Source organism: Notamacropus eugenii, chromosome 6, assembly GCF_028372415.1.
Source record: "Notamacropus eugenii isolate mMacEug1 chromosome 6, mMacEug1.pri_v2, whole genome shotgun sequence".
Classification (NCBI taxonomy): Eukaryota; Metazoa; Chordata; class Mammalia; order Diprotodontia; family Macropodidae; genus Notamacropus; species Notamacropus eugenii.
Genome location: NC_092877.1, coordinates 206,088,276 through 206,110,391, shown reverse-complemented (window position 1 = coordinate 206,110,391; position 22,116 = coordinate 206,088,276). Strand labels below are relative to the sequence as shown.

General features: G+C 40.5%; 1 protein-coding gene across 1 annotated transcript; it reads right to left on the bottom strand.

The window, feature by feature from the left end:
- Positions 1 to 1,466: 1,466 nt before the first annotated feature.
- On the bottom strand, positions 1,467 to 20,670 carry LOC140512622 (F-box only protein 36-like). Its single transcript, XM_072621857.1, has 4 exons — positions 20,488 to 20,670; positions 16,212 to 16,320; positions 4,591 to 4,763; positions 1,467 to 1,731 (listed from the first exon to the last, which is right to left on the bottom strand). The coding sequence occupies exons 1-4, from the start codon at positions 20,581 to 20,583 to the stop codon at positions 1,564 to 1,566; spliced, it is 546 nt and encodes a 181-aa protein (XP_072477958.1). The 5' UTR covers positions 20,584 to 20,670; the 3' UTR covers positions 1,467 to 1,563.
- Between the last annotated feature and the right edge of the window lie 1,446 nt (positions 20,671 to 22,116).

The following is a 22,116-nucleotide window of genomic DNA, read 5'->3' as shown; positions in this document are numbered from 1 at the left end:
GTATACTAGCAGTGTGACTGGGTAAGTCATTTAATCCTGATTTCTCGTCTGTAAAATGAACTGGAGAAGGGAATGGCAAACCATTCCAGTATCTTCGCAAAGAAAACCCCAAATGCAGACACAACTAACAGCCACAAAATGAGGCACAGTGAGAAATCAAGGCTAATGACAACCTGGGTGGCTAGAAGAATGTTTTGCTCAATTGAAATGGATATGAGAAAGGAGTTGAGTTTGGGTGGAAAAGTAAAGGGTTCTTTACTTTTAGTTAGAGATGTCTATGGACCATCCAGTTGAAAATGTCCAGCGGACAGTTTGTGATGTAGAACTGGAGCAAAAGATCTAGGATTGGTTATATAAGTCAGTCAGCTGCATAGACCCAATGATTAAGCCCATGGGAACTGATGAAGTCATATAGTGAGTGTATGGGAAGTAGGGGGAAGGACAACCCAAGACAGAGCCATGGCGTACATAACTATAATTAGAGGACATGATAAGATTATCCAGCAAAAGTGAATGAAGAATGGTGAGAGATGAAGAGCCAGCACAGTAGTATAAAGCCTAACAGAAGAAAGTAGGTATCCAGGAGACTTCAACAGGGTCCAATGCTAGAGAAATAAGGAAGGATGAAAACAAAGACATTTTTGGCCATTGGATTGCTGGTAACTGAAGAAAGAAGTCTCAACTGAGAGAAGGGAGCAGGTTGAGAACCTTGGAGACTGGAAAGCTAATGGAAGGGTATTTCCATTGAACTACAAAATTTCAGAAATGTCAGATCTGGGTGGGGAGAAAGAAAACATCTATGCCCACTCATCCTCTTTCCCCACTGAAAAAAATAAAAAGTGGGTAGAGTGAAGCTTATTCTTCAGCCCATTTCAGAACTCAATTTTGTTGTGGTGAACCAGAGAAGTAAGTTGACTAAAGTGGGGGGAAAGTGGGGCAGACAGAGAGGGGAACAGGATAGAATTTGCCTGCTCAGTTGCTATAGGTGCCTGGGTCAGATTTAGGTATTATCCAAGAAGGCTGATACTGGGTGTTGCTCAGGAAGGAAAGCTCTGAAGGGCTTTCGAGTGGGAAAAATTAAAGGGTATGATGTACTTGCATTGGAGACAAGCCCACAATTGGCTATGGGGAGATGGAGGTGGATACAACCCATCTTCCCCTTCTCTGAGGGGTTGACCACCTACCATTGGGTGGTTATTTCATAAACCACCCTCAGGGGGCTAGCTTTGGAGGCCACTGATCTAGAGGAAATATGCTTTTATACCCTAATAATCACCTCATCCATATTTGACATGTTTTGTCAAATAATGACCTGTGGATATTGCTATTCCCCCAAATTTAAGCAATCAAATAAATGAAAAGGCATTTATTAAGTGCTTCTTATGTGCTAAGTAAGCACTGAAAAAATTCATTTTTATTCTGAAAACATTTCAGATGCAGACTGCACACACATGCATACCTACGTATGTAAATTACATCACTCAAATTTGCCACCTTAGTTGCAGCCATAAACACGATACAATTGTGATCCCAGTCGCTGAATAAAAATGACTGTTTCAGTGTTTAGAAGAATGCAGTTTGTCTCCTCCCCCTGGGCTGCCTCTGATGGTCTGTTTTTTTATGAAAATTTATCAGCTTCTTATAAACCATTAGTCCTACTCTCTTTATGTCGAAGGCACTTTTGTTTTGCAATATTCTAATCTTCTCCCAGAATTCTTCACTGTTGCACATCTGAAAAGAAAAATGTTGGCATTTGAAAGATAAATGGTTACAAACATAGCATAATTATAAATGTTGATTGAATGACTCAGTGAAACATTATCACTAATCTGGTAGAAACTAAACCAACTAATGTTTTTCCTAATTCAGAAGCAAGCAAACTCCCTAGCATCTGGCTGGTGTAGAACTTTAGTGATAGCTTTTAATGGTAATTAACATTTTTGGTTGAAGTAAGTGGGAAATAGAACCGGACCTTTGATTTCATTGGTATAGAGACCTACAAGGTGAGAAAACTCCCTTGACCAATACAGGTCCTTAGCCTAGGACACTGAAAATTTAAGTGACTTACCCTGGGTTACAATAGCTGGTACGTGTCAGAAACTAGATCCAAATTTCAGTTTGTCCTGTCTCTGAGGCCATCCACCATGTCACAGTGCCTCTATCATCTATGATACCCATTTCAAATATTTGCAGAACTCCTTAGGAGCCCTTTCCCTCCAACCTACCCCTCCACGTGTTTTGTAACCTTGAGTCAAATAACTAGATGAAGTTTCTGGCATTATTGAATACATGCAAATACCTGAGTTAAGTGTGAAACTGAGGAATCTGGAAGCTATTTGACTCCTGTCCCTAGTTTTCTACATGTATTTCTTGTTTCCTTGTAAAGATTCTAAGTGAAATAATGGTTTCTGTTTGAACACAATTATATTAATAATAATTACAAACCATTGAAAGAAACTGGTAACATCTCCAGTATGGAGGACGTGGGACTTGTTCATATCAAAAAGATATGGAACAACTCTGAGGTACCACATCACACCTATCAGATTGGCAACTACGACAGAACAAGAAGATGATAAATGTTGGAGAGGATGTGGGAGAGTTGGAACACTAAGTCATTGTTGGTGGAGCTGTGAGCTGATCCAACCTTTCTGGAGAGCAATTTGGAACAATGCCCAAAGGACTACAAAAATATGCATACCCTTTAACCCAGCAATGTTGCTTCTAGGACTGTATCCTCAAGAGATCATAAGAATGGGAAAGGGTCCCACATGTACAAAAATATTTATAGCAGTTCTCTTTGTGGTGGCCAAAAACTGGAAATCAAGGGGATGCCCATCAATTGGGGAATAGCTGAATAAATTGTGGTATATGAATGTAATGGAGTACTATTGTGCTATAAGAAATGATGAACAGGAAGACTTCAGAGAGGCCTGGAAAGACTTATAAGAACTGATGCTGAGTGAAAGGAGCAGAACCAGGAGAACTTTGTGCACAGCAATGACCACCGTGTGCAAGAGTGTTTTCTGGTAGACTTGGAACTTCATTGCAACGCAAGGACTTAAAAAAATTCCCAATGGTCTTTTAAGGAAAAATGCATTCCACATCCAGAGAAAGAACTATGGAATTCAATTGCAGAAAGTAGCAGATCATTTTGTGTGTGTGTGTGTGTGTGTGTGTGTGTATTATATTTTGGTTTGTTAGATGATTTCTCCCATTCATTTTACTTCTTCTACACAGCATGACTATAGTGAAAATGTATTTAATAGGAATGTATGTGTAGAACCTATATAAAATTGTATGCTGTCTTGGGGAGGGAGGGGGGAGGGAGGGAGGAGGGAGGGAGGAGGGAGGGGGAAAAAATCTAAGTTATATGTAGTGATTGTATAACACTGAAAATAAATGAAATTAATTAAAAAAAACAGTATGAGTCAATAGTGTGATATGACAGCAACAAAAAAGAGAATATGCTCAGCTTTCATTAAGAGAAGTATAATGTCTAGAATGAGGGAGGTGATAATTCCATCATACTCTATACTCACTAACTGAAATCTGCCACATGATTTCCAGTTCTAAGCACCATAGCTTAGGAAGGACATTCACAAATTGAATGGGTACAGAAGAGCATGAATAGGATGGTGAGGGGACTGAAGAATATGTCATGTAAGGATTAGCCTAAAAAAAAAAAAAAAGCTTGAATGTTTATACTTGAGAAGAGAAGCCATGAGAAGGCAGTGATAGATGCCCTCGTGCCCTCAAGTCTGTAATGGGCTGCCATGATAAGAGTTGTTCTGCTTGACCCCATTGGACAAAAAAAATTAAAAATTAAAAAAAAGAGAGAGAGCAATGGGTTGAAATTGCAGAAAAAAATAGATACACTCCATGTAAGGAAAAACTTGCTAACACTTTGAACTGACCAAAAGTATTGATAGGTTTCCTCAGGAAATAAGGAGCTCCCCTTTGCTGATAAGCGTTTATTAGGTGCTTACTGTGCCAGGTGCTATGTTAATGCTGGAGATAAAAAAAAAAAAAACAACCAAAAAAAGAAGTCTCTGTCCTCATGGAACTTACATTCTCAGAGGTGAAGATAAGATGTATGTGTGAAGGTGGGGGTGGGGAGAGAAGAAAAGATGACCATATGGGGTCATGGGGACAAAGTTCAGGCAGTGAGAAACAAAACTGAGATGGGGCTTAAAAATGGTCAGGGCCTTCAAGAAGAAACAAAAAGTCTATAAACGGTTGAAATCTCTGGCATTGTTAAATACATGCAAGTTAAGTACGTATAGAACAGAGGAATCTGGAAACTTTAACTCCTAATAAATAAATGTATACATACATATGTGTAAATGTATACATACATACACACACATGTATGTGTGTGTATATACATATATACGTGTGTGTGTAAGCGCGCGCGCGTGTGTATAAAGCTGCTGATAACCCCAATACAGATGACTCTATTTAGCTAGGGGAACCAGTTCCTCCAGTGGATGGAGGCCTACCCTAGTACAACTTCCATTGCATGGAGCACCTTTATGTTTCCCAAATGAACTTTTTTTTCCTTAGCTTCAAAATATTTCACAAAGCTACCTTTTGGAATTTTTTGCAGGTTTTCGACAACTGTCCAATGTCATCCAAATCCAAGAAAGAGAAGATGTGTATGAGTAGGTTGTCAGGCATTCGAACTAAAAAATCATAATGCCCACGACATAAATTCAAAGCATATTCTAGCACTTTCTTGCCAAACACATTCTGCAATTGTTCTGAAAAGCAAAGAGAGAAATTAAAATAAGACATATCAAGACCCAAGACACCTTTTCATTTAAAAAAAAAATACATTACGGGGAGGGGTTACTTCTACACTGGTCTCTGGAACAAGCATTTTAAAAAAACAGCTAACAGGGGAAGCAGTAATAAAGGAACTGCAGTCCAAGTGATGGATGCAATACTCACTTTGTATTAAAGCACAACCAATATTTAAATGCACTGTTGCTACCTCTTTTTAAGTTAGAAAGATCTGAAGTTCTTCCTCTACTCCCAGGGTGATCACTATGGGTCTTTAGATTACAGTCTAGAATCTCTGTCTCCACTAATTAACTCTGCTAGTTCAGTAACAGATGACTTGCCACGACCAATGTTCATTTATTCATTCACTCTTCGTTTGTTTGCTTATCTATTCACATACACATATATCACCTGATGGCCAACCCTCTGGCAATGACTCCTACTCGGCAATGGGAGACAGTACGAAGAGCTACATATACTAGGAGTCAGAAGTTCCCAGATCTAGTGCCAACTCTGCCACTTACTAGTGATGTGATCTTGGACAAATCACTTTCCCTGTCTTGGTCTCAGGTTGCTTATCCACAAAATGAGGGAGTTGGATCAGATCTCTAAGGTCCTTTTGGGTTTTAGCTCTAAATTCTGTGAGTCTCTAAGTCCTTGGAGAGGCAGCATAGCATAGCCCAGTGGATCTGAGGGGCCAGGGTCAGAGACAAGAAGGCCTGCGGTCAAGTTCTCCCTCTGACACACACACACACACACACACACACACACACACACCAATTGTGTGTTCATTGACAAGGCAAAGATCCTCAGTGCTCCCCAAGTTACAGAGGGGTTGTCCATCCACATCAGAGGAAATTTAGCATCAAGGGTGGAAGTGTCTCTCTGGAGACTTCCTTATGTTAAAGAAATCTGAGGACTGACTGGTTAAAAAGGGGGGGGCGGGGTTCGGTGCGGGGAAACCTCTGATGGCAGTGTTATGCAGTAGATAAATACTGGCTTTACTGTCAGGGGACCTAGGTTCAAATCCTGCTTCAGATACTACCCATGTAACTTTGGACAAATCATTTAATCTCCTTCCCTTTCTTCAACTGTCAGAGAGAGAGAGAGAGAGAGAGAGAGAGGCAGGGAGGGAGGGAGGGAGGGAGAGAGGGAGGGAGGGAGGGAGGGAGAATGTGGTCTAGATTTCCTTTAAGGACCTTCTATCTCTGAATCTATAATCTTATGATCTCATCCAAAAAGATACAGTAACCACCAGCGGATTACCTAAGAATTTCCAACCTTCCTAGACCACCTAGAGCTGGCTGGTATAGCCTTTGAATATCCTGGGTCACCTCTACACCAGGTTTGGGAATAAAAACTGGGGCACCAGAGAAAGTTTCATGTAAGATGTAGCATGTGAACTGAGCTTTAGTGGAAACAAACAATTCTAAAATGCAGAGAATGTGGAGGGAGTGCATTCCAAGGATGAAGGATGGTTTGTGGGAATATACAGATGCTGGAGATGGACTTTGAGTTAAAAAGACAGTTAACAGTTCAGTTTGGTTGGAATGGCATGTAAAGTATGTTTTGTCCATGTCAGTTACGTATGTCCACATGGATTGTCTAAATGGCTCCTGGGAGGCATGGATAGATATCTCTGAAATCTTACCCACTATTCTGCAAAGAGGACTGTGGTTCCTGCCTTGAGGACATTCAAACATGCCACAAGACACTATTATTTTATTCTCCTCTGAGAGATATGGATACCAGTCTAGAATTTTATCAGTCTTCCTAAATATTGCTGTTCAGGAGATGTAATTTTTTAGGTTTAAAACAAGAAAGTTTTAGGTTGCCTGGTAGCAATTCCTCATATGGGAAGGGTAACCCAAACTTACCCTCACAGGTTTGACTCCTCACCAGATGCTAGTTACACAAAAGATCATCACAAAATAGCACTTAAAACCCATTTATAAAAGCAAATAGCAAAAAAAAGTTGAAGGAGGTCTACAGATCTGGAAATGACAGAAAATACACAAAAATGAGTGAACTCTTTATATAAGAATGAGATGAGATCTCAGCTCAACCAAGAAAGAGGCCTCAATCTCGCCTAGGGGAAATTCTCCAGAATCCCTGGGGAAGCAAGCTGAAAATCACAGATATGTTAAAAGGCCAGCTACCCCTATATGTCTGGAGTTTCTAAAGTTTCTCTTTGTCTCTGCCTCTCTTTATGTTTCTCCCTCTTTCTCTGTTTCTCTCTGTCTCTGTCTCTGTCCCTCTGTCTTTCTCTCCATGGATCTGGAGTCACTCTCCAAGAGCATCTGGAATCATGAAATGAAGGCTTTCCTCTCCAAACTTCCCCATCAGTTCTACTTTTCCTGTAGTTAAGCAGGGCTGTGTCAGAATTCTCTTCCCCAATGCAAAATCACATTCTGCTGATAATATACAATACAGGGCTGCCTGCCCTGTACCATGCAGCTAGGATGGAAGTTAAATTATAGATTTATAGATTATAGACTATTATTAATTATAGACAGGAAGTTAGATTATATACGGTATACTAAGGACTGTAAAGTAAGACTGGAAAGTTAGGATGGAGCCAGATTACAGAAGACATTAAATATCAAGTTGAAGAGTTTGTATTTTATTCTAAAGGCAGTAGGGAGCCACTGAAGATTTTTGAGCAGGGGAATAGCATGGTCAGACCTGTTCTTTAGGAAAAACAGTCATATGGTAGATGGTCATTGGAAAAGGGAAGACACTTGAGGCAAGGAGGCCAACGAGGGTGGTGATGACTTAAATTAGCATTAGTTCCAAGTGGTGGTTTTATATAACAATAATAACAACTTTTATTATTGTTGTTGTTACATAAAGCACTATAAGATTTACAAAGTATTTTCCTTACAACAATCTGTGATATAATATCGAATATTATAATCCCCATTTTACTGATGAGAAAGTTGAGACTCAGAATTAAGTGACTTGCCTAGGCTCACATTTCTAGTTAATGATACAGCTAAAATCTAAACCTAATCATCTACTTATTTCAGGTTCATTACGTTTTTCTACTTTGTCTCATTGACTTTGCAATATTTAAAGACATAAACGAGTCCATTTGGTTGTAAGAAAAGCTAGACCATTAATTACAGTGTTCCATGCAGAGGTAGGTAAGCACTTAATAACAGAAATATTCATTCTTTTTTTAAAAATGTTTTTCAAAATATTATTTAGTGGTTTGCTTCCCTCTTTTCTCTCCCACACCGACAACCACAAATGCAGATCACTTGAAATAACTAACAACAAAATTAACTGATAATTTGCATGAAGACTTGGCAAGTTTCCACAGTAACGCTTAATGACCCAGTGAATGTGATTTGCTCAGGCACATCAGATAGAAAATGACATCTTTCAGATGAATGAACATATTTCATTTTGTTCTCGAAGTCCATCTTGCTGAGGCAGAAACAAAGTATAGACCTGAATACTAAAAGCTTTCTACTTCCTTATATAGAAGTACCAGATGCCTCACTTCAAAATCCAATTACTCTTTTTAATCTCAAAAAAAAAAAAAAAGCAAACCCCAAACCCACATCATAGTTTGAAATTAGAAATAATACCACCAGGAGGAATTGATATATTTCTCTATGTTTATAATTCCGTATGGAATGGTTTGTTTATTGTGTTGGTCCAAATATAGCCTACCCTCCAAAACAGGCTGCATCCCCTAAATCTAAGCTAACTCATACTAGATGTGTGAACTTGATCAAATCATTCATCGCTCTCAACAACTAAGATGAGAAGATGCAGAACGGGGCCAGCAGACTTACACTGGGAAAGGGAGTTTCCCTCTTGATTGAACCCTATGTCAACGAAATCATGAAGAGATATATAGATAGGTATGCATGTATGTATGTATACATAATGTGTTTGTATACAAGTGTGTACACATGAACATATGTGTGCATAAACATACATGTACTCACTCATATACATATGTATGCATTGTCTGTGTATAGATGAATTATGTGAATATGTATAAGCATAAACATACATACACATGTATATTGTGTTGTGTGTTATGTGTATGTATTTATACACATATACAAAGATGTGTATATAGCTATACATACATACATACACATATACACTGAAAAATAAAACAGACTAAACACTCAGGTTTTATATGTGGCATTCAAGACCAAAGTAATTATACAATGTAGACCTGGTACTAGAACCAGCTTAGAAAACAGCCGTATTATACGATGATTCTGTAAAGGATAATGGGAGGTTTCCCATAGGCCCTTTATTCTCCTTTTGCCCATGGCAAACACCACCTTGCCGACACTAAAAGGAGTCTCTGTGTACTCTCCCCACACTCCTGTTCAGAAAAAGCATTTCTAACCCTTCAGAGGAAGTCTTGAGGAAGGCGTGAGGTTTGCTCACAGTGGGAAGTTCATAGCCCTGATGGCAGGTTTGGTTCCTGGCTCTGTCATTAATAAACTGGGTTACCTTCCAATGGTCACTTTCAGTTTCCTCATCTGTAAAATGAGAGGATTCAAGTAAATGTTTGCTAATATCCCTTCTACCTCAAACATTTGGTAATTGTAGGGGTCTGAACTAATCACTCAACTGAATTTGCTCTCTCCAAGGTTACCAATGATGTCTCTTTAATTGCTCTATCTAATGGTCTCTTCTCAGTCTTCATGGTTGTCTCTGAAGCATTTGACCCTGTTAACCAGCCTCTCCTCCAAATATACTCTTGCCTCTGGGCTTTTGTGACATTTACTTGGTTCTCCTTCTACCTCTCTAAACTCTTCTCGGTTTCCTTGGCAGTATCATCACCTATATCCTGCTCCCTAACCATGGGGTACCTGTTAAGGTTCTGTTCTGGATCTTCTCCTCTCTCCACATTCACTCTTTTGGTGATCCCGTTAAGGTCTCCCATGGTTTCAATAATCACCTCTGCTCAGATGACTCCCAGATCTATCTATTCAATTCTACTTCCTCACCAGAGCTACAGTCTAATTATAATGGAACGATCCATAAATCTATACTTGACCCTGCACCCCCTCCCCTGCATCTAGTATGGTGCCTGGCACATAGGAGGCACTTAATAAATTCTGCTTAATTAACTAATTGACTGATTTGTTAGATCTGCCCAACGTTTTTGCCCATCAACATCTTTTTCAATTATGACTGTCGTCAAGGGTGTTAGCTATCTCTTCTAACTTTCTGTCATCTGTAAATGTGATAAATATACTGTCTATTCCTTTATCCCAGTCACTTATGAAATGGTTAAACATCATGAGGCCGAAGAGAAATTCCTGGTTCATTCCACTGGAGCCTTCCTTCCATGGTGACATTAAACTATTAAATACTACTACAGGTCTGGCCAACTAGTTCCTAATCCACCTATCTCTCCTGTTACATGATCCTCATTGCTCTATAGTTTCCACAAGAACACCATGAAAGATTTTGTCAAATGCTTCATTAAAATCCACACACCTACTATTATTCTTGCTCAGTCATGTCTGACTATCTGCGACCCCGTTTGATATTTTCTTGGCAGAGATACTGGAGTGGTTTGCCATTTCCTTCTTCAGCTCATTTTACAGATGAGGAAACTGAGCAAAGAGGGTCACACAGCTAGTAAGTGTCTCAGGCCAGATTTGAACTCAGCTCTTCCTGACTCCAGGCCCAGCACTCTATCCACACCTGCAACCTTGGATAAGCTCATGAGGAGATTCATAAGGATTTCATTTCAGAATAGCACAGAAGTTACACTGAACTTCCCAGTCTTTGAAGCAATCTCCATTAGGTCATGAAAAGACACAGATTTGGTCTTCAGATCTTCTCTTCTTACTTAGGAGTGACAAAGGATGTAACTTAGAACTAGAATGTATATTTTAAGGCTAATCAGCATGGCAATAACTGCAGTATTTGTTTGGACAGTTACAGTATGAGTAGGCACAAGCACAAGACTTGTTTGGAGTTGGTAAACCTCCTCTTGGAGCTCACCCAAAAGACTTGAACGAAGAACGAGGGGAGGCAGGTGGGGCTGGTTCTTGGCCAGTGGTCTCCCCTTATCAGCATTCTTTAAGCCATGAGGGTACTTTGATTCTTGACATGAGGGAAAATTCCTCAGTGTCACTCATTCTGACCTCGGAAGAGGGAATTTATGAGTTGAAAATGGAGGTGTCAAGTAGACAAGATGGGAGAAGCAAGCAGGAAGCAGAGAGAGGAAGCAGATACTATAGTGAGTGGAGAGGAGGTGGAGAGCAGTTATGTGAACTTCTGAACTAGGGTACATATGAGTCCAAAAGATGTTGCTCAGTTCAGGATGGGAAAACAAACCTATGACCTTTTTCCCTTCTCCTTTTCTTCTCCCTATGAGGGTTGATTGCATGGTAGGGCATTTACTCACTTTAAACCTCCCTACTTCTCTCTGGAGGGGAAATATACATAAACAGACACAGACACATATATATATAGTGTATATATATATATATATATGTATGTATGTGCACATACACACATATACGTACATATATGTGTATCAAGTAGAGATATATCTATATATAGATATATGTGTATATATAAGGTATAGATGTATATGTGCATGTATAAACACATGTACACCTTTGACCCTGATGTTCACTTTGTTCCTTAGTCAGTAAATGCAATAAAATTGTTGTGTGTGTTTTGTTTAATCCTTACAAATAAGGAGAAGAAGAGATCGAGCCTTACTGTAGAAAGAAGAAATAGGTGGTTTGGACAGGTCAGAACCTGACGGTTTGGGAGCTAGTTCAGGAAGGTGGGCAACGTTGAAGAGTGATCATTTAACTGTTAAGAGGCTGGAAAAGAATTTGGAGCTTCATGTGCTTGGGGGAAGTGGGGCAGGAGGAAATCACAAGCTGGTAATAACAGCAGGCAGGATAGGGAGAATAAGTAGGGGTATTTTAACTTTACTTATGGCTAGCAGTGGCCATTTGTCACTGGACTTTGAAAAGCAAGTCATACTCAGCAGAGAAAGGAGCAAGTTGATAGGAAGAGAAAGGCATCTCCTAAAGAGAAGTGAACTCCCAGAGAAGCAACTCCCCTACAAAGGAAAGAGGAGACAAAGGCACCAGGGTGCTCAGTAGGTTTATTGGCTCAGTTTCTGATTAAGATCACTAGCCTAAGTTCCTAGTACCACCTCTTGCTTACAGATGGTGGCCTCTTTGGTTTGGCACCAACCTTAGTCTCAAGAAAACCGGGGAAACTAAATTATTTCTAATCCATACATATGAGGATTTTGGTCATTCAAGGGATGAGGGAGTCTGGATTTGTCTAGATTCCAGAAGGGTCACTTGAGAAATAGCAGTAAAGTGAATCCCACCAGGAAGAAAGTGCTTATCTCCCAATATCCTCTGAAGTCCCACCAGGAACAATATTGAAAGAAATAGCCTCCTTGCTTCTGGAAAACTAGGTTGGCTCAGACCTAATTTGATCCCAAGGAGTTGATAGTGGAACCACGATAACCTTGGCTTCCCAAGCAGCTAACCACAGATACTATCCAGTGGACCTTATCAGACTTCCTACACTGGTCATTGGTGAAAGTGTGAAAGGAAATGCTGATTCTTAAAGATGATGGAGGAAGTATCAACTTCAGGCACTAAACAAAAACACATGGGAAGATGCAGGCCGGACTTTTAGGAAGCATTGTAATCTGGGGTTAGGTTCACTCCTTGCCATCTCTTTCCCCCTAGCTTGTAGAAGCCTCCACGAAAGGAATTTCCTCTGCCAATGCAAATCTGCGTGTTACAGTCTTAGATAGTGCCTGCTTAACTGAGAGGTTAGGATCATGTAGCCAGTACCAACATGTCATAGGTGGAACTGGAACCTAGACCTTCCTGGCTAGTGTCTAGCTCTCTAGCCATCCTACTTCTTCTCTTAATTATGGTTAATAATGGAGGAAGCAACTAGGTGGCTCAGTTTCTAGAATCAGAAAGACTTGAGTTTAAATCTGGCCTCAGGGCGGAGCCAAGATGGCGGAGTAGAAAGACGCACATACACATAGCTCCAAACCCACAACCCACAGAACGGCTAGAGGGGACCAACTCACGGTGAATTCTGCACCCAGAGGCCACGGAATATTGGAGCGAGGGAGATTTCTGTTCCGGAGAGACCTGCAAACCTCTCGCGGGGGGTCCTTCGCGCTGCGGGCTGGGCGCCGGGACTGGGAGCTGAGTGCAGCCCTGCAGCGGCCGTGACACCGTGAGGAAAAGATCCGAGCGGGCTACGGGGACGGGATCTCCAGCGGCCACAGAGGGACCTGCAAACCTCTCGCAAAAGGTCCATCGCGCTGCAGACGCGGAGCCCAGCCCAGACCTGCTGCGGCCGCGGCTCTGAGAGGTACAGATCCGAGCAGGCTTCAGGGACGGGATCTCCAGCAGCGGCACAAGCCCCTCCACCCACAGGTGACGGGGTCGGTGAGAGAGTCTCTTTGGCGGGTTGAGAGGGGAGTGGGGTGCCCCCATGGCTCGGGCCCCCCCGGGAGATAGAAGCTGAGAGGCAGTTGCAGACAGGGGCTCCCCAAGTGGGCGGGAGCCTGGATCCATTGTGGAAGGTCTGTACATAAACCCCCTGAGGGAACTGAGCCTGAGAGGCGGCCCTGCCTCGACCTGACCATCTGAACTTAATTCTCACACTGAATAGCAGCCCTGCCCCCACCAAAAGCCCTAAGGCTGGAAGCAGCATTTGAATCTCAGACCCCAAACGCTGGCTGGGAGGACCAGGAGGCGAGGTGGGTGTGAGGAGAATATTCAGAGGTCAAGTCACTGGCTGGGGAGAATGCCCAGAAAAGGGAAAAGAAATAAAACTATTGATGGCTACTTTCTCAGAGAACAGACATTTCCTCCCTTCCTCTCTGATGAGGAAGAACAATGCTTACCATCAGACAAAGACACAGAAATCAAGGATTCTGTGTCCCAGCCCACCCAATGGGCTCAGGCCATGGAAGAGCTCAAAAAGAATTTTGAAAATCAAGTTAGAGAGGTGGAGGAAAAACTGGGAAGAGAAATGAGAGGGATGAAAGAGAAGCATGAAAAGCAGATCAGCTCCCTGCTAAAGGAGAACCAAAAAAATGTTGAAGAAATTAACACCTTGAAAACTAGCCTAACTCAATTGGCAAAAGAGGTTCAAAAAGCCAATGAGGAGAAGAATGCTTTCAAAAGCAGAATTAGCCAAATGGAAAAGGAGATTCAAAAGCTCACTGAAGAAAATAGTTCTTTCAAAACTAGAATGGCACAGATAGATGCTAAGGACTTTATGAGAAAGACAGATATCACAGAACATAGCGAGAAGATTGGAAAAATGGAAGATAATGTGAAATATCTTATTGGAAAAACAACTGACCTGGAAAATAGATTCAGGAGAGACAATGTAAAAATTCTGGGACTACCTGAAAACCATGATCAAGAGAAGAGCCTAGACATCATCTTCCATGAAATTATCAAGGAAAACTGCCCTGAGATTCTAGAACCAGAGGGCAAAATAAATATTCAAGGAATCTGCAGAACACCGCATGGAAGAGATCCAAAAAGAGAAACTCCTAGGAACATTGTGGCCAAATTCCAGAATTCCCAGGTCAAAGAGAAAATATTGCAAGCAGCTAGAAAGAAACAATTCAAGTATTGTGGAAATACAATCAGGATAACACAAGATCTAGCACCCTCTACATTAAGGGATCGAAGGGAATGGAATAGGATATTCCAGAAGTCAAAGGAACTAGGACTAAAACCAAGAATCACCTACCCAGCAAAACTGAGTATAATACTTCAGGAGAAAAAATGGTCTTTCAATGAAATGGAGGATTTTCAGGTTTTCTTGATGAAAAGACCAGAGCTGAAAAGAAAATTTGACTTTCAAACACAAGAATGAAGAGAACCATGAAAAGGTGAACAGCAAAGAGAAGTCATAAGGGACTTACTAAAGTTGAACTGTTTACATTCCTACATGGAAAGACAATATTTGTAACTTGAAACATTTCAGTATCTGGGTACTGGGTGGGAGTACACACACACACATGCACACACGCACACATACATAGAGACAGAGTGCACAGAGTGAATTGAAGAGGATGGGATCATATCTTAAAAAAAAAAATGAAATCAAGCAGTGAGAGAGAAATATATGGGGAGGAGAAAGGGGGAAATGGAATGGGGCAAATTATCTCTCATAAAAGAGGCAAGCAAAAGACTTATTAGCGGAGGGATAAAGAGGGGAGGCAAGAGAAAAACATGAGGTCTACTCTCATCACATTCCACTAAAGGAAAGAACAAAATGCACACTCATTTTGATAGGAAAACCTATCTCACAATACAGGAGAGTGGGGGACAAGGGCACAAGCAGGGTGGGAGGGAGGATAAAGGGAAGGGCATGGGGAGGAGAATGCAATTCGAGGTCAACACTCATGGGGAGGGAAAGGATCATAAGAGAATAGAAGTAATGGGGGACAGGATAGGATGGAGGGAAATATAGTTAGTCCTATACAACACAACTAGTATGGAAATCATTTGCAAAACTACACAGATTTGGCCTATATTGAATTGCTTGCCCTCCAAAGGGAAGAGGTGGAGAGGGAGGGAGCTAAAGAAGTTGGAACTCAAAGTGTTAGGAGCAACTGTAATGTTCTTACCACTAGGAAATAAGAAATACAGGTTAAGGGGTAAAGAAAGCTATCTGGCCCTACAGGACAAAAGAGAAGACGGAGACAAGGGCAGAGAGGGAGGATAGAAGAGAGAGCAGATTGGTCACAGGGGCAATTAGAATGCTTGGGTTTGGGGGGGGAGGGGATAAAAGGGGAGAAAATTTGTAACCCAAAATTTTGTGAAAATAAATGTTAAAAGTTAAATAAAAAAAAAAATCTGGCCTCAGACACTTACTAGCTGTGTGACCTTGGGCAAGTCATTTAACCTCTGTTTGACTTGAAGGCAACTGGGGGTCTTAGTGAATAGAGCACTGAGCCTCGAGTCAGGAAAACCTGAATTCAAATACTTCAGATATTTACTAGCTGTGTGATCCTGGGCAACTCACTTAACCTCTGTTTGCCTTAATCCACCGGAGGATGAAACAGCAATTCACTCCAATACCTTTGCCAAGAAAATCTCATGGACAGTATGATCCATGGGGTCACAAAGAGTTGGATGGGACTGAACAACAAGAAAATGACAAGTAGACTCCGCACTGAAGTGGGCAGCACTGAAACAAAGCTGATTGTGATCCCTGGATGCCATCCCTTAACATCATCTTTGTACTCCACCTATGGACTGATCATTCAGAACCCCAAAGTTTTCTCTGAAACGGAAGGTCATTTTCAGCCAGCAGATTGACAGACCCAGGCTAGTCAGGGAAATAACAGGTGCCACTGGGCACAGGAGCTAGAACATGGAGCCTCAAATACTTGCTGTGTTGCTGCTCATTCAGCACAAATTCTGCATGTGGTCTCCTTGTCTCTCGAAGGACGGCTGTTCCTGGTCCAGTTCGTAAAGTTATGCTCCATGACTTCCAAATAATCTGCCAGGAGAACAAAACCAAGGAAGAGATTTGTGTCAGGGAGAGCAGGGAGGATGGGAAGGGGAGAGGAAGAAACCCTAAAGAAAAAAATTCTCCAAACAAGAGCTGAGAAATCACAAAATCACTCATTCAGAATACTGAAGAAGTCATCCCTAGTCCAATCCGTTCTCCAGTACTTTAGCATATTTGTGATCTTACACATGTGGGTAGTCTCTCCACCTGTGCTGATCTCAACCCATTCTTCTGTCTGCCAAAGCTGTTATTCTCATTCAAGTCCTCCCATAAGTTCTCCACAATGGGTCTACACAACATGCTAGGTGCCTTCTCTGTATTCTTTTAACAATGGAAGGATGCCACTAGAAGATGTGAACTGTCTGCCCATTATCTCTCATTCTAAGTTACTAGTTTCCAGGCTCTTCTCTCTTCAATTTAGCCTCCACATAGCTGGCAAGTTGATATTCTTAAAATACAGACTTGTAGATAAAAAACAAACAAAAATAAAAGGACCTATATGTACAAAATATTTATAGCAGCTCTTTTTATGGTGGCAAAGAATTGGAAATTGAGGAGTTGTCCATCAATTGGGGAATGGTTGAACAAGTTGTGGTATATGACTGTGATGGAATATTATTGTGCTATAAGAAATAAAAAGCAATTTGCTTTCAAAAAACCTGGACAATCTCTTGAATTGATACAAAGTGAAATGAGCAGAACCAGGAGAACACTGTACCCAGTAACAGCCATATTATACAATGATCAACTGTGAATGAGTTAGCTATGATCCAAGACAATTCCAAAGGATTCATAATGAAAAATGCTGTCTACCTCCAGAGAAAGAACTGATGGAATTTGAATGAAGATCAAAGCATAGTTTTTTTTAACTTCTTTGTTTTTCTTTTTTTTGTCTATTTTCTTTCATAGCATGACTAATATAGAAATGTTTTGTGTGACTGCATGTGTGTATAACCTGTATAAAATTACTTGCCTTCTTAATGAAGGGGGATGGAGGGAAGTGAGGGAGAGAATTTGGAACTCAAAATTTTAAAAAAGCAAATGTTCAAAATTTTTACATGTAATTGGAAAAAAATAAATATAAAAAACCACACAGACCTAATAACATCACTCCCCTACTCAAAAATCATCAGTGCTCCCTCTCACCTCTAGGTAATAATACAAAATCCTCAACCTGGTATTTAAAACTTTCTACACTGGCACATGAACCTTCTTCCAAAGAGTAAGCCCCCAAAGTAAAACCTTACCTCAGAGTATGTATGTATGTGTGTATGTATGTATGTATGTGTGTATGTATGTATGTATGTATATGTCACGACCCTCCTGACCCAGTGTCTCATTAATTATAAAAGGTGTGACCCTTCCTCCAAAACAAGTCTTCCCTAAACAAGTTTCCCTTAATGGGCTCCACCTGAGGCCTATTAATGGGGAGGGATCTTTAACTTGAGTTACATATGGTGAAATATACACATGTATGTGTACATGTAGACACACATGTATATACACATAAATATATGTGTACATGTATGTATATACACATATATACATGTGTTTATGTGTGTGTATATGTATATATCTACTAAAAAAAAAGCAATTGGGAAAGAGACACACAGCTACAGGGATCAGGAAAGACTTCATGCAAGGGATAGTACTTGAGCCGAGATTCAGAGCAGGCCAGAGCTTGTAAGATGGGAAGAGGGTGCATTCTAAGCATGGGGGGGCAGCCTCAGTAGAGGTATAGAGATGGAAAATGAGAATATCACATACAAGAAATAAAAAGGCTAGTTGGTTAGACTATAGCAAGCGTGAGAGTACTATGTAAGAAACATAGGTCCCTCAGAGGGATAAAGCTCAAATCAATCTACATGAGAGAAGAGGGAATCCATGATGAAATGGCACCTTTTTTTCTCAGGGATGTATGACAAAGGTCCTCCGATGAATGGGGAAAAGGAAGGGACTGTATAGGAGGCTTGAAGAGGGAAGGCAAGGTTTGGAATAGTTGTTTTGGGAAGTGTGATGGATATAGTCTGTTCTGACTTAAAGAGTCAGTTAAGAATAAAATGATTGCCTTTCTGGTGGGGTGGGGGTGGGGGAGGTGCTCGTGGGGAGCTCCTTAATGGCTATTCAGAGTCTCATCTAGTCCTATCACAAGAACCTTCTTCCAAAGAGTAAGCCCTCAAAGCAAAACCTCACCTGAGAGTATATATGCACTTTTCAGAGCCAGAGGGCATCATGACCCTCACGATCCAGTGCCTTATTAACAAAAGGTTTTCATTAATAACTCCAGAACAAGCCTCCTCTAATCAAGCTTCCCTTAATGGACTTCAGGTGAAGCCTATTAGTGGTTAGGGAAGATGTTTAACTCTAATTAACATTATACCAGACTAGCCCACAAATTTTTTTTCACCATATATACATTTACAATGAATAATTTGGTAGTAGAAAATCTTTTGTGCATTAAAAAGTGTTATATGCATGCCCAGGGCCAGCCAGCATATATAACCACCATCAATAATGTAGTTTTTTTATAGGTAAACTCCTAGGATCACAGAGGATCATAGATTTGGAACTAGAAGAGACCTTAGAGGTCATCCATTCTGACACCCTCATCTTGGAAGTAAAAAAAACAAAACAAAACCGAGTCACAAAGAAATCCCTCAATCACTTAGCCAATAAATTCCTGAACTGGATTTGAATCCAGGTCTTCCTGACTCCAAGGCCAGAGCCTTATCTATTATATCATGGTGCTTTTTAATTCTGGATGTCAGGAACATATTTCTACTCCATCTTACCATCCCTCCCCCAATGCCCTCGGTGGTGGATACTTTTCACCCAGTGAAAAACGGTAGCTCTGAAAATCCTAATATTGCTCTCTAGACTGTAGGAGGGGCATCCTCCTACACTTGGCATGATATGTGCCCACTGCTCCTATGTATAGAATAGTTGCACATTGGGTCTTCACAAAAGGAGAGTGCTTTATGTAAATGATCCATAAATAGCTTGAAAGAATAAATTTATCCCCACTACCTCTCTCATCCTCTCCCATCCCCACTTGAAGACACTCAACTTTCCCTCTAGGGAGGATAAAGCATATATAAATCTAAGTATTCAAACAGGGGATGGGGGGTGAGAGGAGGAGTTCGCTACTGGCTGTCAAAGTTCTCATTTCTACATAAATGAGGCCTAAGCCTTTTTCAAACAATATTGTGCAGTTACAAACTAGAGTCAACAAGGGCATGGGGCGAATAACCCAGGCATGAAATAATAAACAGGAAAAGATGGGCTGAGACTAATTCACTGAAATGAAGAGAACAATAGGAAAAGATAAGCAGGACAGTTTTGACTGCTATAGGTTGATCTTATTATACACTTAAAAAGAAAAGAAGACTGGATATAATGAAGACCTACACTTATGAAAAATAACTAGTATTTATAATGAGCTTTAAGGTTTGCAAAATGTTTTACATATTCTAACTTAACTGATGCTAACAACATACCTGTGAGATAGATAGTATTATTATTATCACCAATTTACAGATAAAAAAAAAAATTGAGACTGGGAGAGGTTAAGTGACTTGTCCAGGGTCACACAGCTAGGAAATGTCAGAGGCAGGATTTGAACTCAAATTGTCTTGACCCTGAAACCAGTGTTCTAGTGACTCGGTCACCTTGATGCCTAAGTTTCATGTATCATGCTTCTTTTTTCTGTTCTACTATGTATCTGCAAATACTCATTCCATTTCAATAAGTTCAGAATCAGAATTAAAATTTCATTTTTTCAAAGGAGGCAATCAGGATTGTCACATAGCTAGTAAAAGTCTGAAGATGAATTTGAACTCAGGTCCTCCTGACTTTGTGCTATATCCACTGGGCCACCTAGGTGCCCCAAAGTTCCATTAAAAAAAAAAAAAGATCTGATTCACTAGGGAGAAGACACAGAGGAGATTACCAATCCATTGAAGTATTTAAGAATGAATGATCGAATGCCTCTGTAATAGAGTGGTTATAGATAAAATGTTAGTTATCCCACTATTAGAGAATATGTTGATTTTCATTCACCAAAGTTTTGCCAACTAAAAAAGTCTGTAGTAAAGTCTCACAAATATACTGAAAAATCGAAGCTAGAATATGTTGCCCTCTTTTAAAAACTTTTACCTCTTTTTTTGTGATGATAAAATGATGGAAGTCCTTGCTAGGAGGAGGAGCCTGGGTGTAGGTTTCATATAGTATGTCCAACAGAAGAGAAGTCATGGCAGGTAGGTGAGAGTTCTAGCTTGAGCCCAGAGATTCTTTCTATCAAACGCTTTCTGTGTTCTGAATGGCATATGCTCAGCTCCCTGCTCAGGCTTTTATACCAAAAAACTTTGTCACCTTGGTTCCTGTGACTGCCTCCTTGGTGGAACGCTCTTTCTGCCACTCCTGCTTGCAAGGAACAATGTAAGTGCTGTTTGAAAAGGGACTGGACCCATTCAATCATAACAAGGTGCCAGTGAGCAAACAAAAGAAACCGAAACTTCACTGTCAAGTCTTCACTGCCAATGGAAAAGGGCTTTATTCAGGCTAGCACTTTCAATTTATATTTATAGGAAGGGTAAGGAGTGGGGGTCAGGGGGGAAGCACAGCAAACATTCAACAATGATGAGAAAATGAATAGATAGGAACTATGTCTCCATTTCTGTTGGCAAACTGTTAGTACATTTATTTATTGAATAGCTGCTATCTTTGTGAGAGACTCTGAGATCTCAAAATGGTATTTACTGAGCCTAGGAAAGGGATACATTTCACCATCTCCCTAACCTGGCAGCACTGTCCTTTTAAGAGGTCAAAGGAGACTGTTCAGTTTGCATTATCTTGAAAGCATGTGCTACCAGAACCTACTGTGATGATGACTATTTTTTAAAATGTCTTTTTTTTAAAATAAATTTTTGCTATCTGTTTTTTAGGTAAACTACATTTTTCAATATGCTCCTCCCATCTACTCCTCCTAGAGTAATCCCTTATAAGAATTTTAAAAAAGGGAAAAACAACCACATTTTAATCTGGTTTGGGGCACACTCTGGAATGTTGTGGGTTGCATGAGCCCATGGTCTACAGTGTTTGACACCTCTGATCTAGTCCAACCAATTCATTTTACAGATGAGCAACTTCATGCCCAGGGAGGAAGTAATCTGTCCAAAAAGACACCAGCATTAAGTATCAGAGGCAGGATATGAACCCACCTTCTCCGTACTCTAGTATGGCCCTCAGGCATCTAAAGGCTCTCTAATGTCCAAACGTTACCCATTGGTCTGCCAAAGGATACCAAATCCCAAAATCATTCACTCTTTGGTTTAAAACAGTGGTTTCAAACTCAAATAGAAATGAGACCCTGCAGGCTGCAAAGCTGACTTGAAGAACCATAAATGAACATCATTTATGTTGCATTGTATTCTTACTTATTTTGTTGGACATTCCCCAATTGCATTTTAATTTGGTTCTGGAGTTTTACACAATGTAATCAGGACCCTGTTCATACACAAATATGTAGTTATAGTTTTTCTTTGTTTTTATAAGATTCCTCTAAAAGCCTAACTTTTAATCGAGCCTTTGAGAGCATTTCTAGAGTTCTAATAACCTAGACCAAAAAGATCACAATTAATTCTGAAATTTCTCCTTCTTTTGCTTAACTGCATGTACTCTCAAGCCCGTCACAAATCTATCTTTCCCAAAGCATAGCGGGTTGACCTGCCAATTCTAGGTTAAGTTTCTTGTTGTTGTTCAGGCTTTATCCTTAGGGTGGCCTCT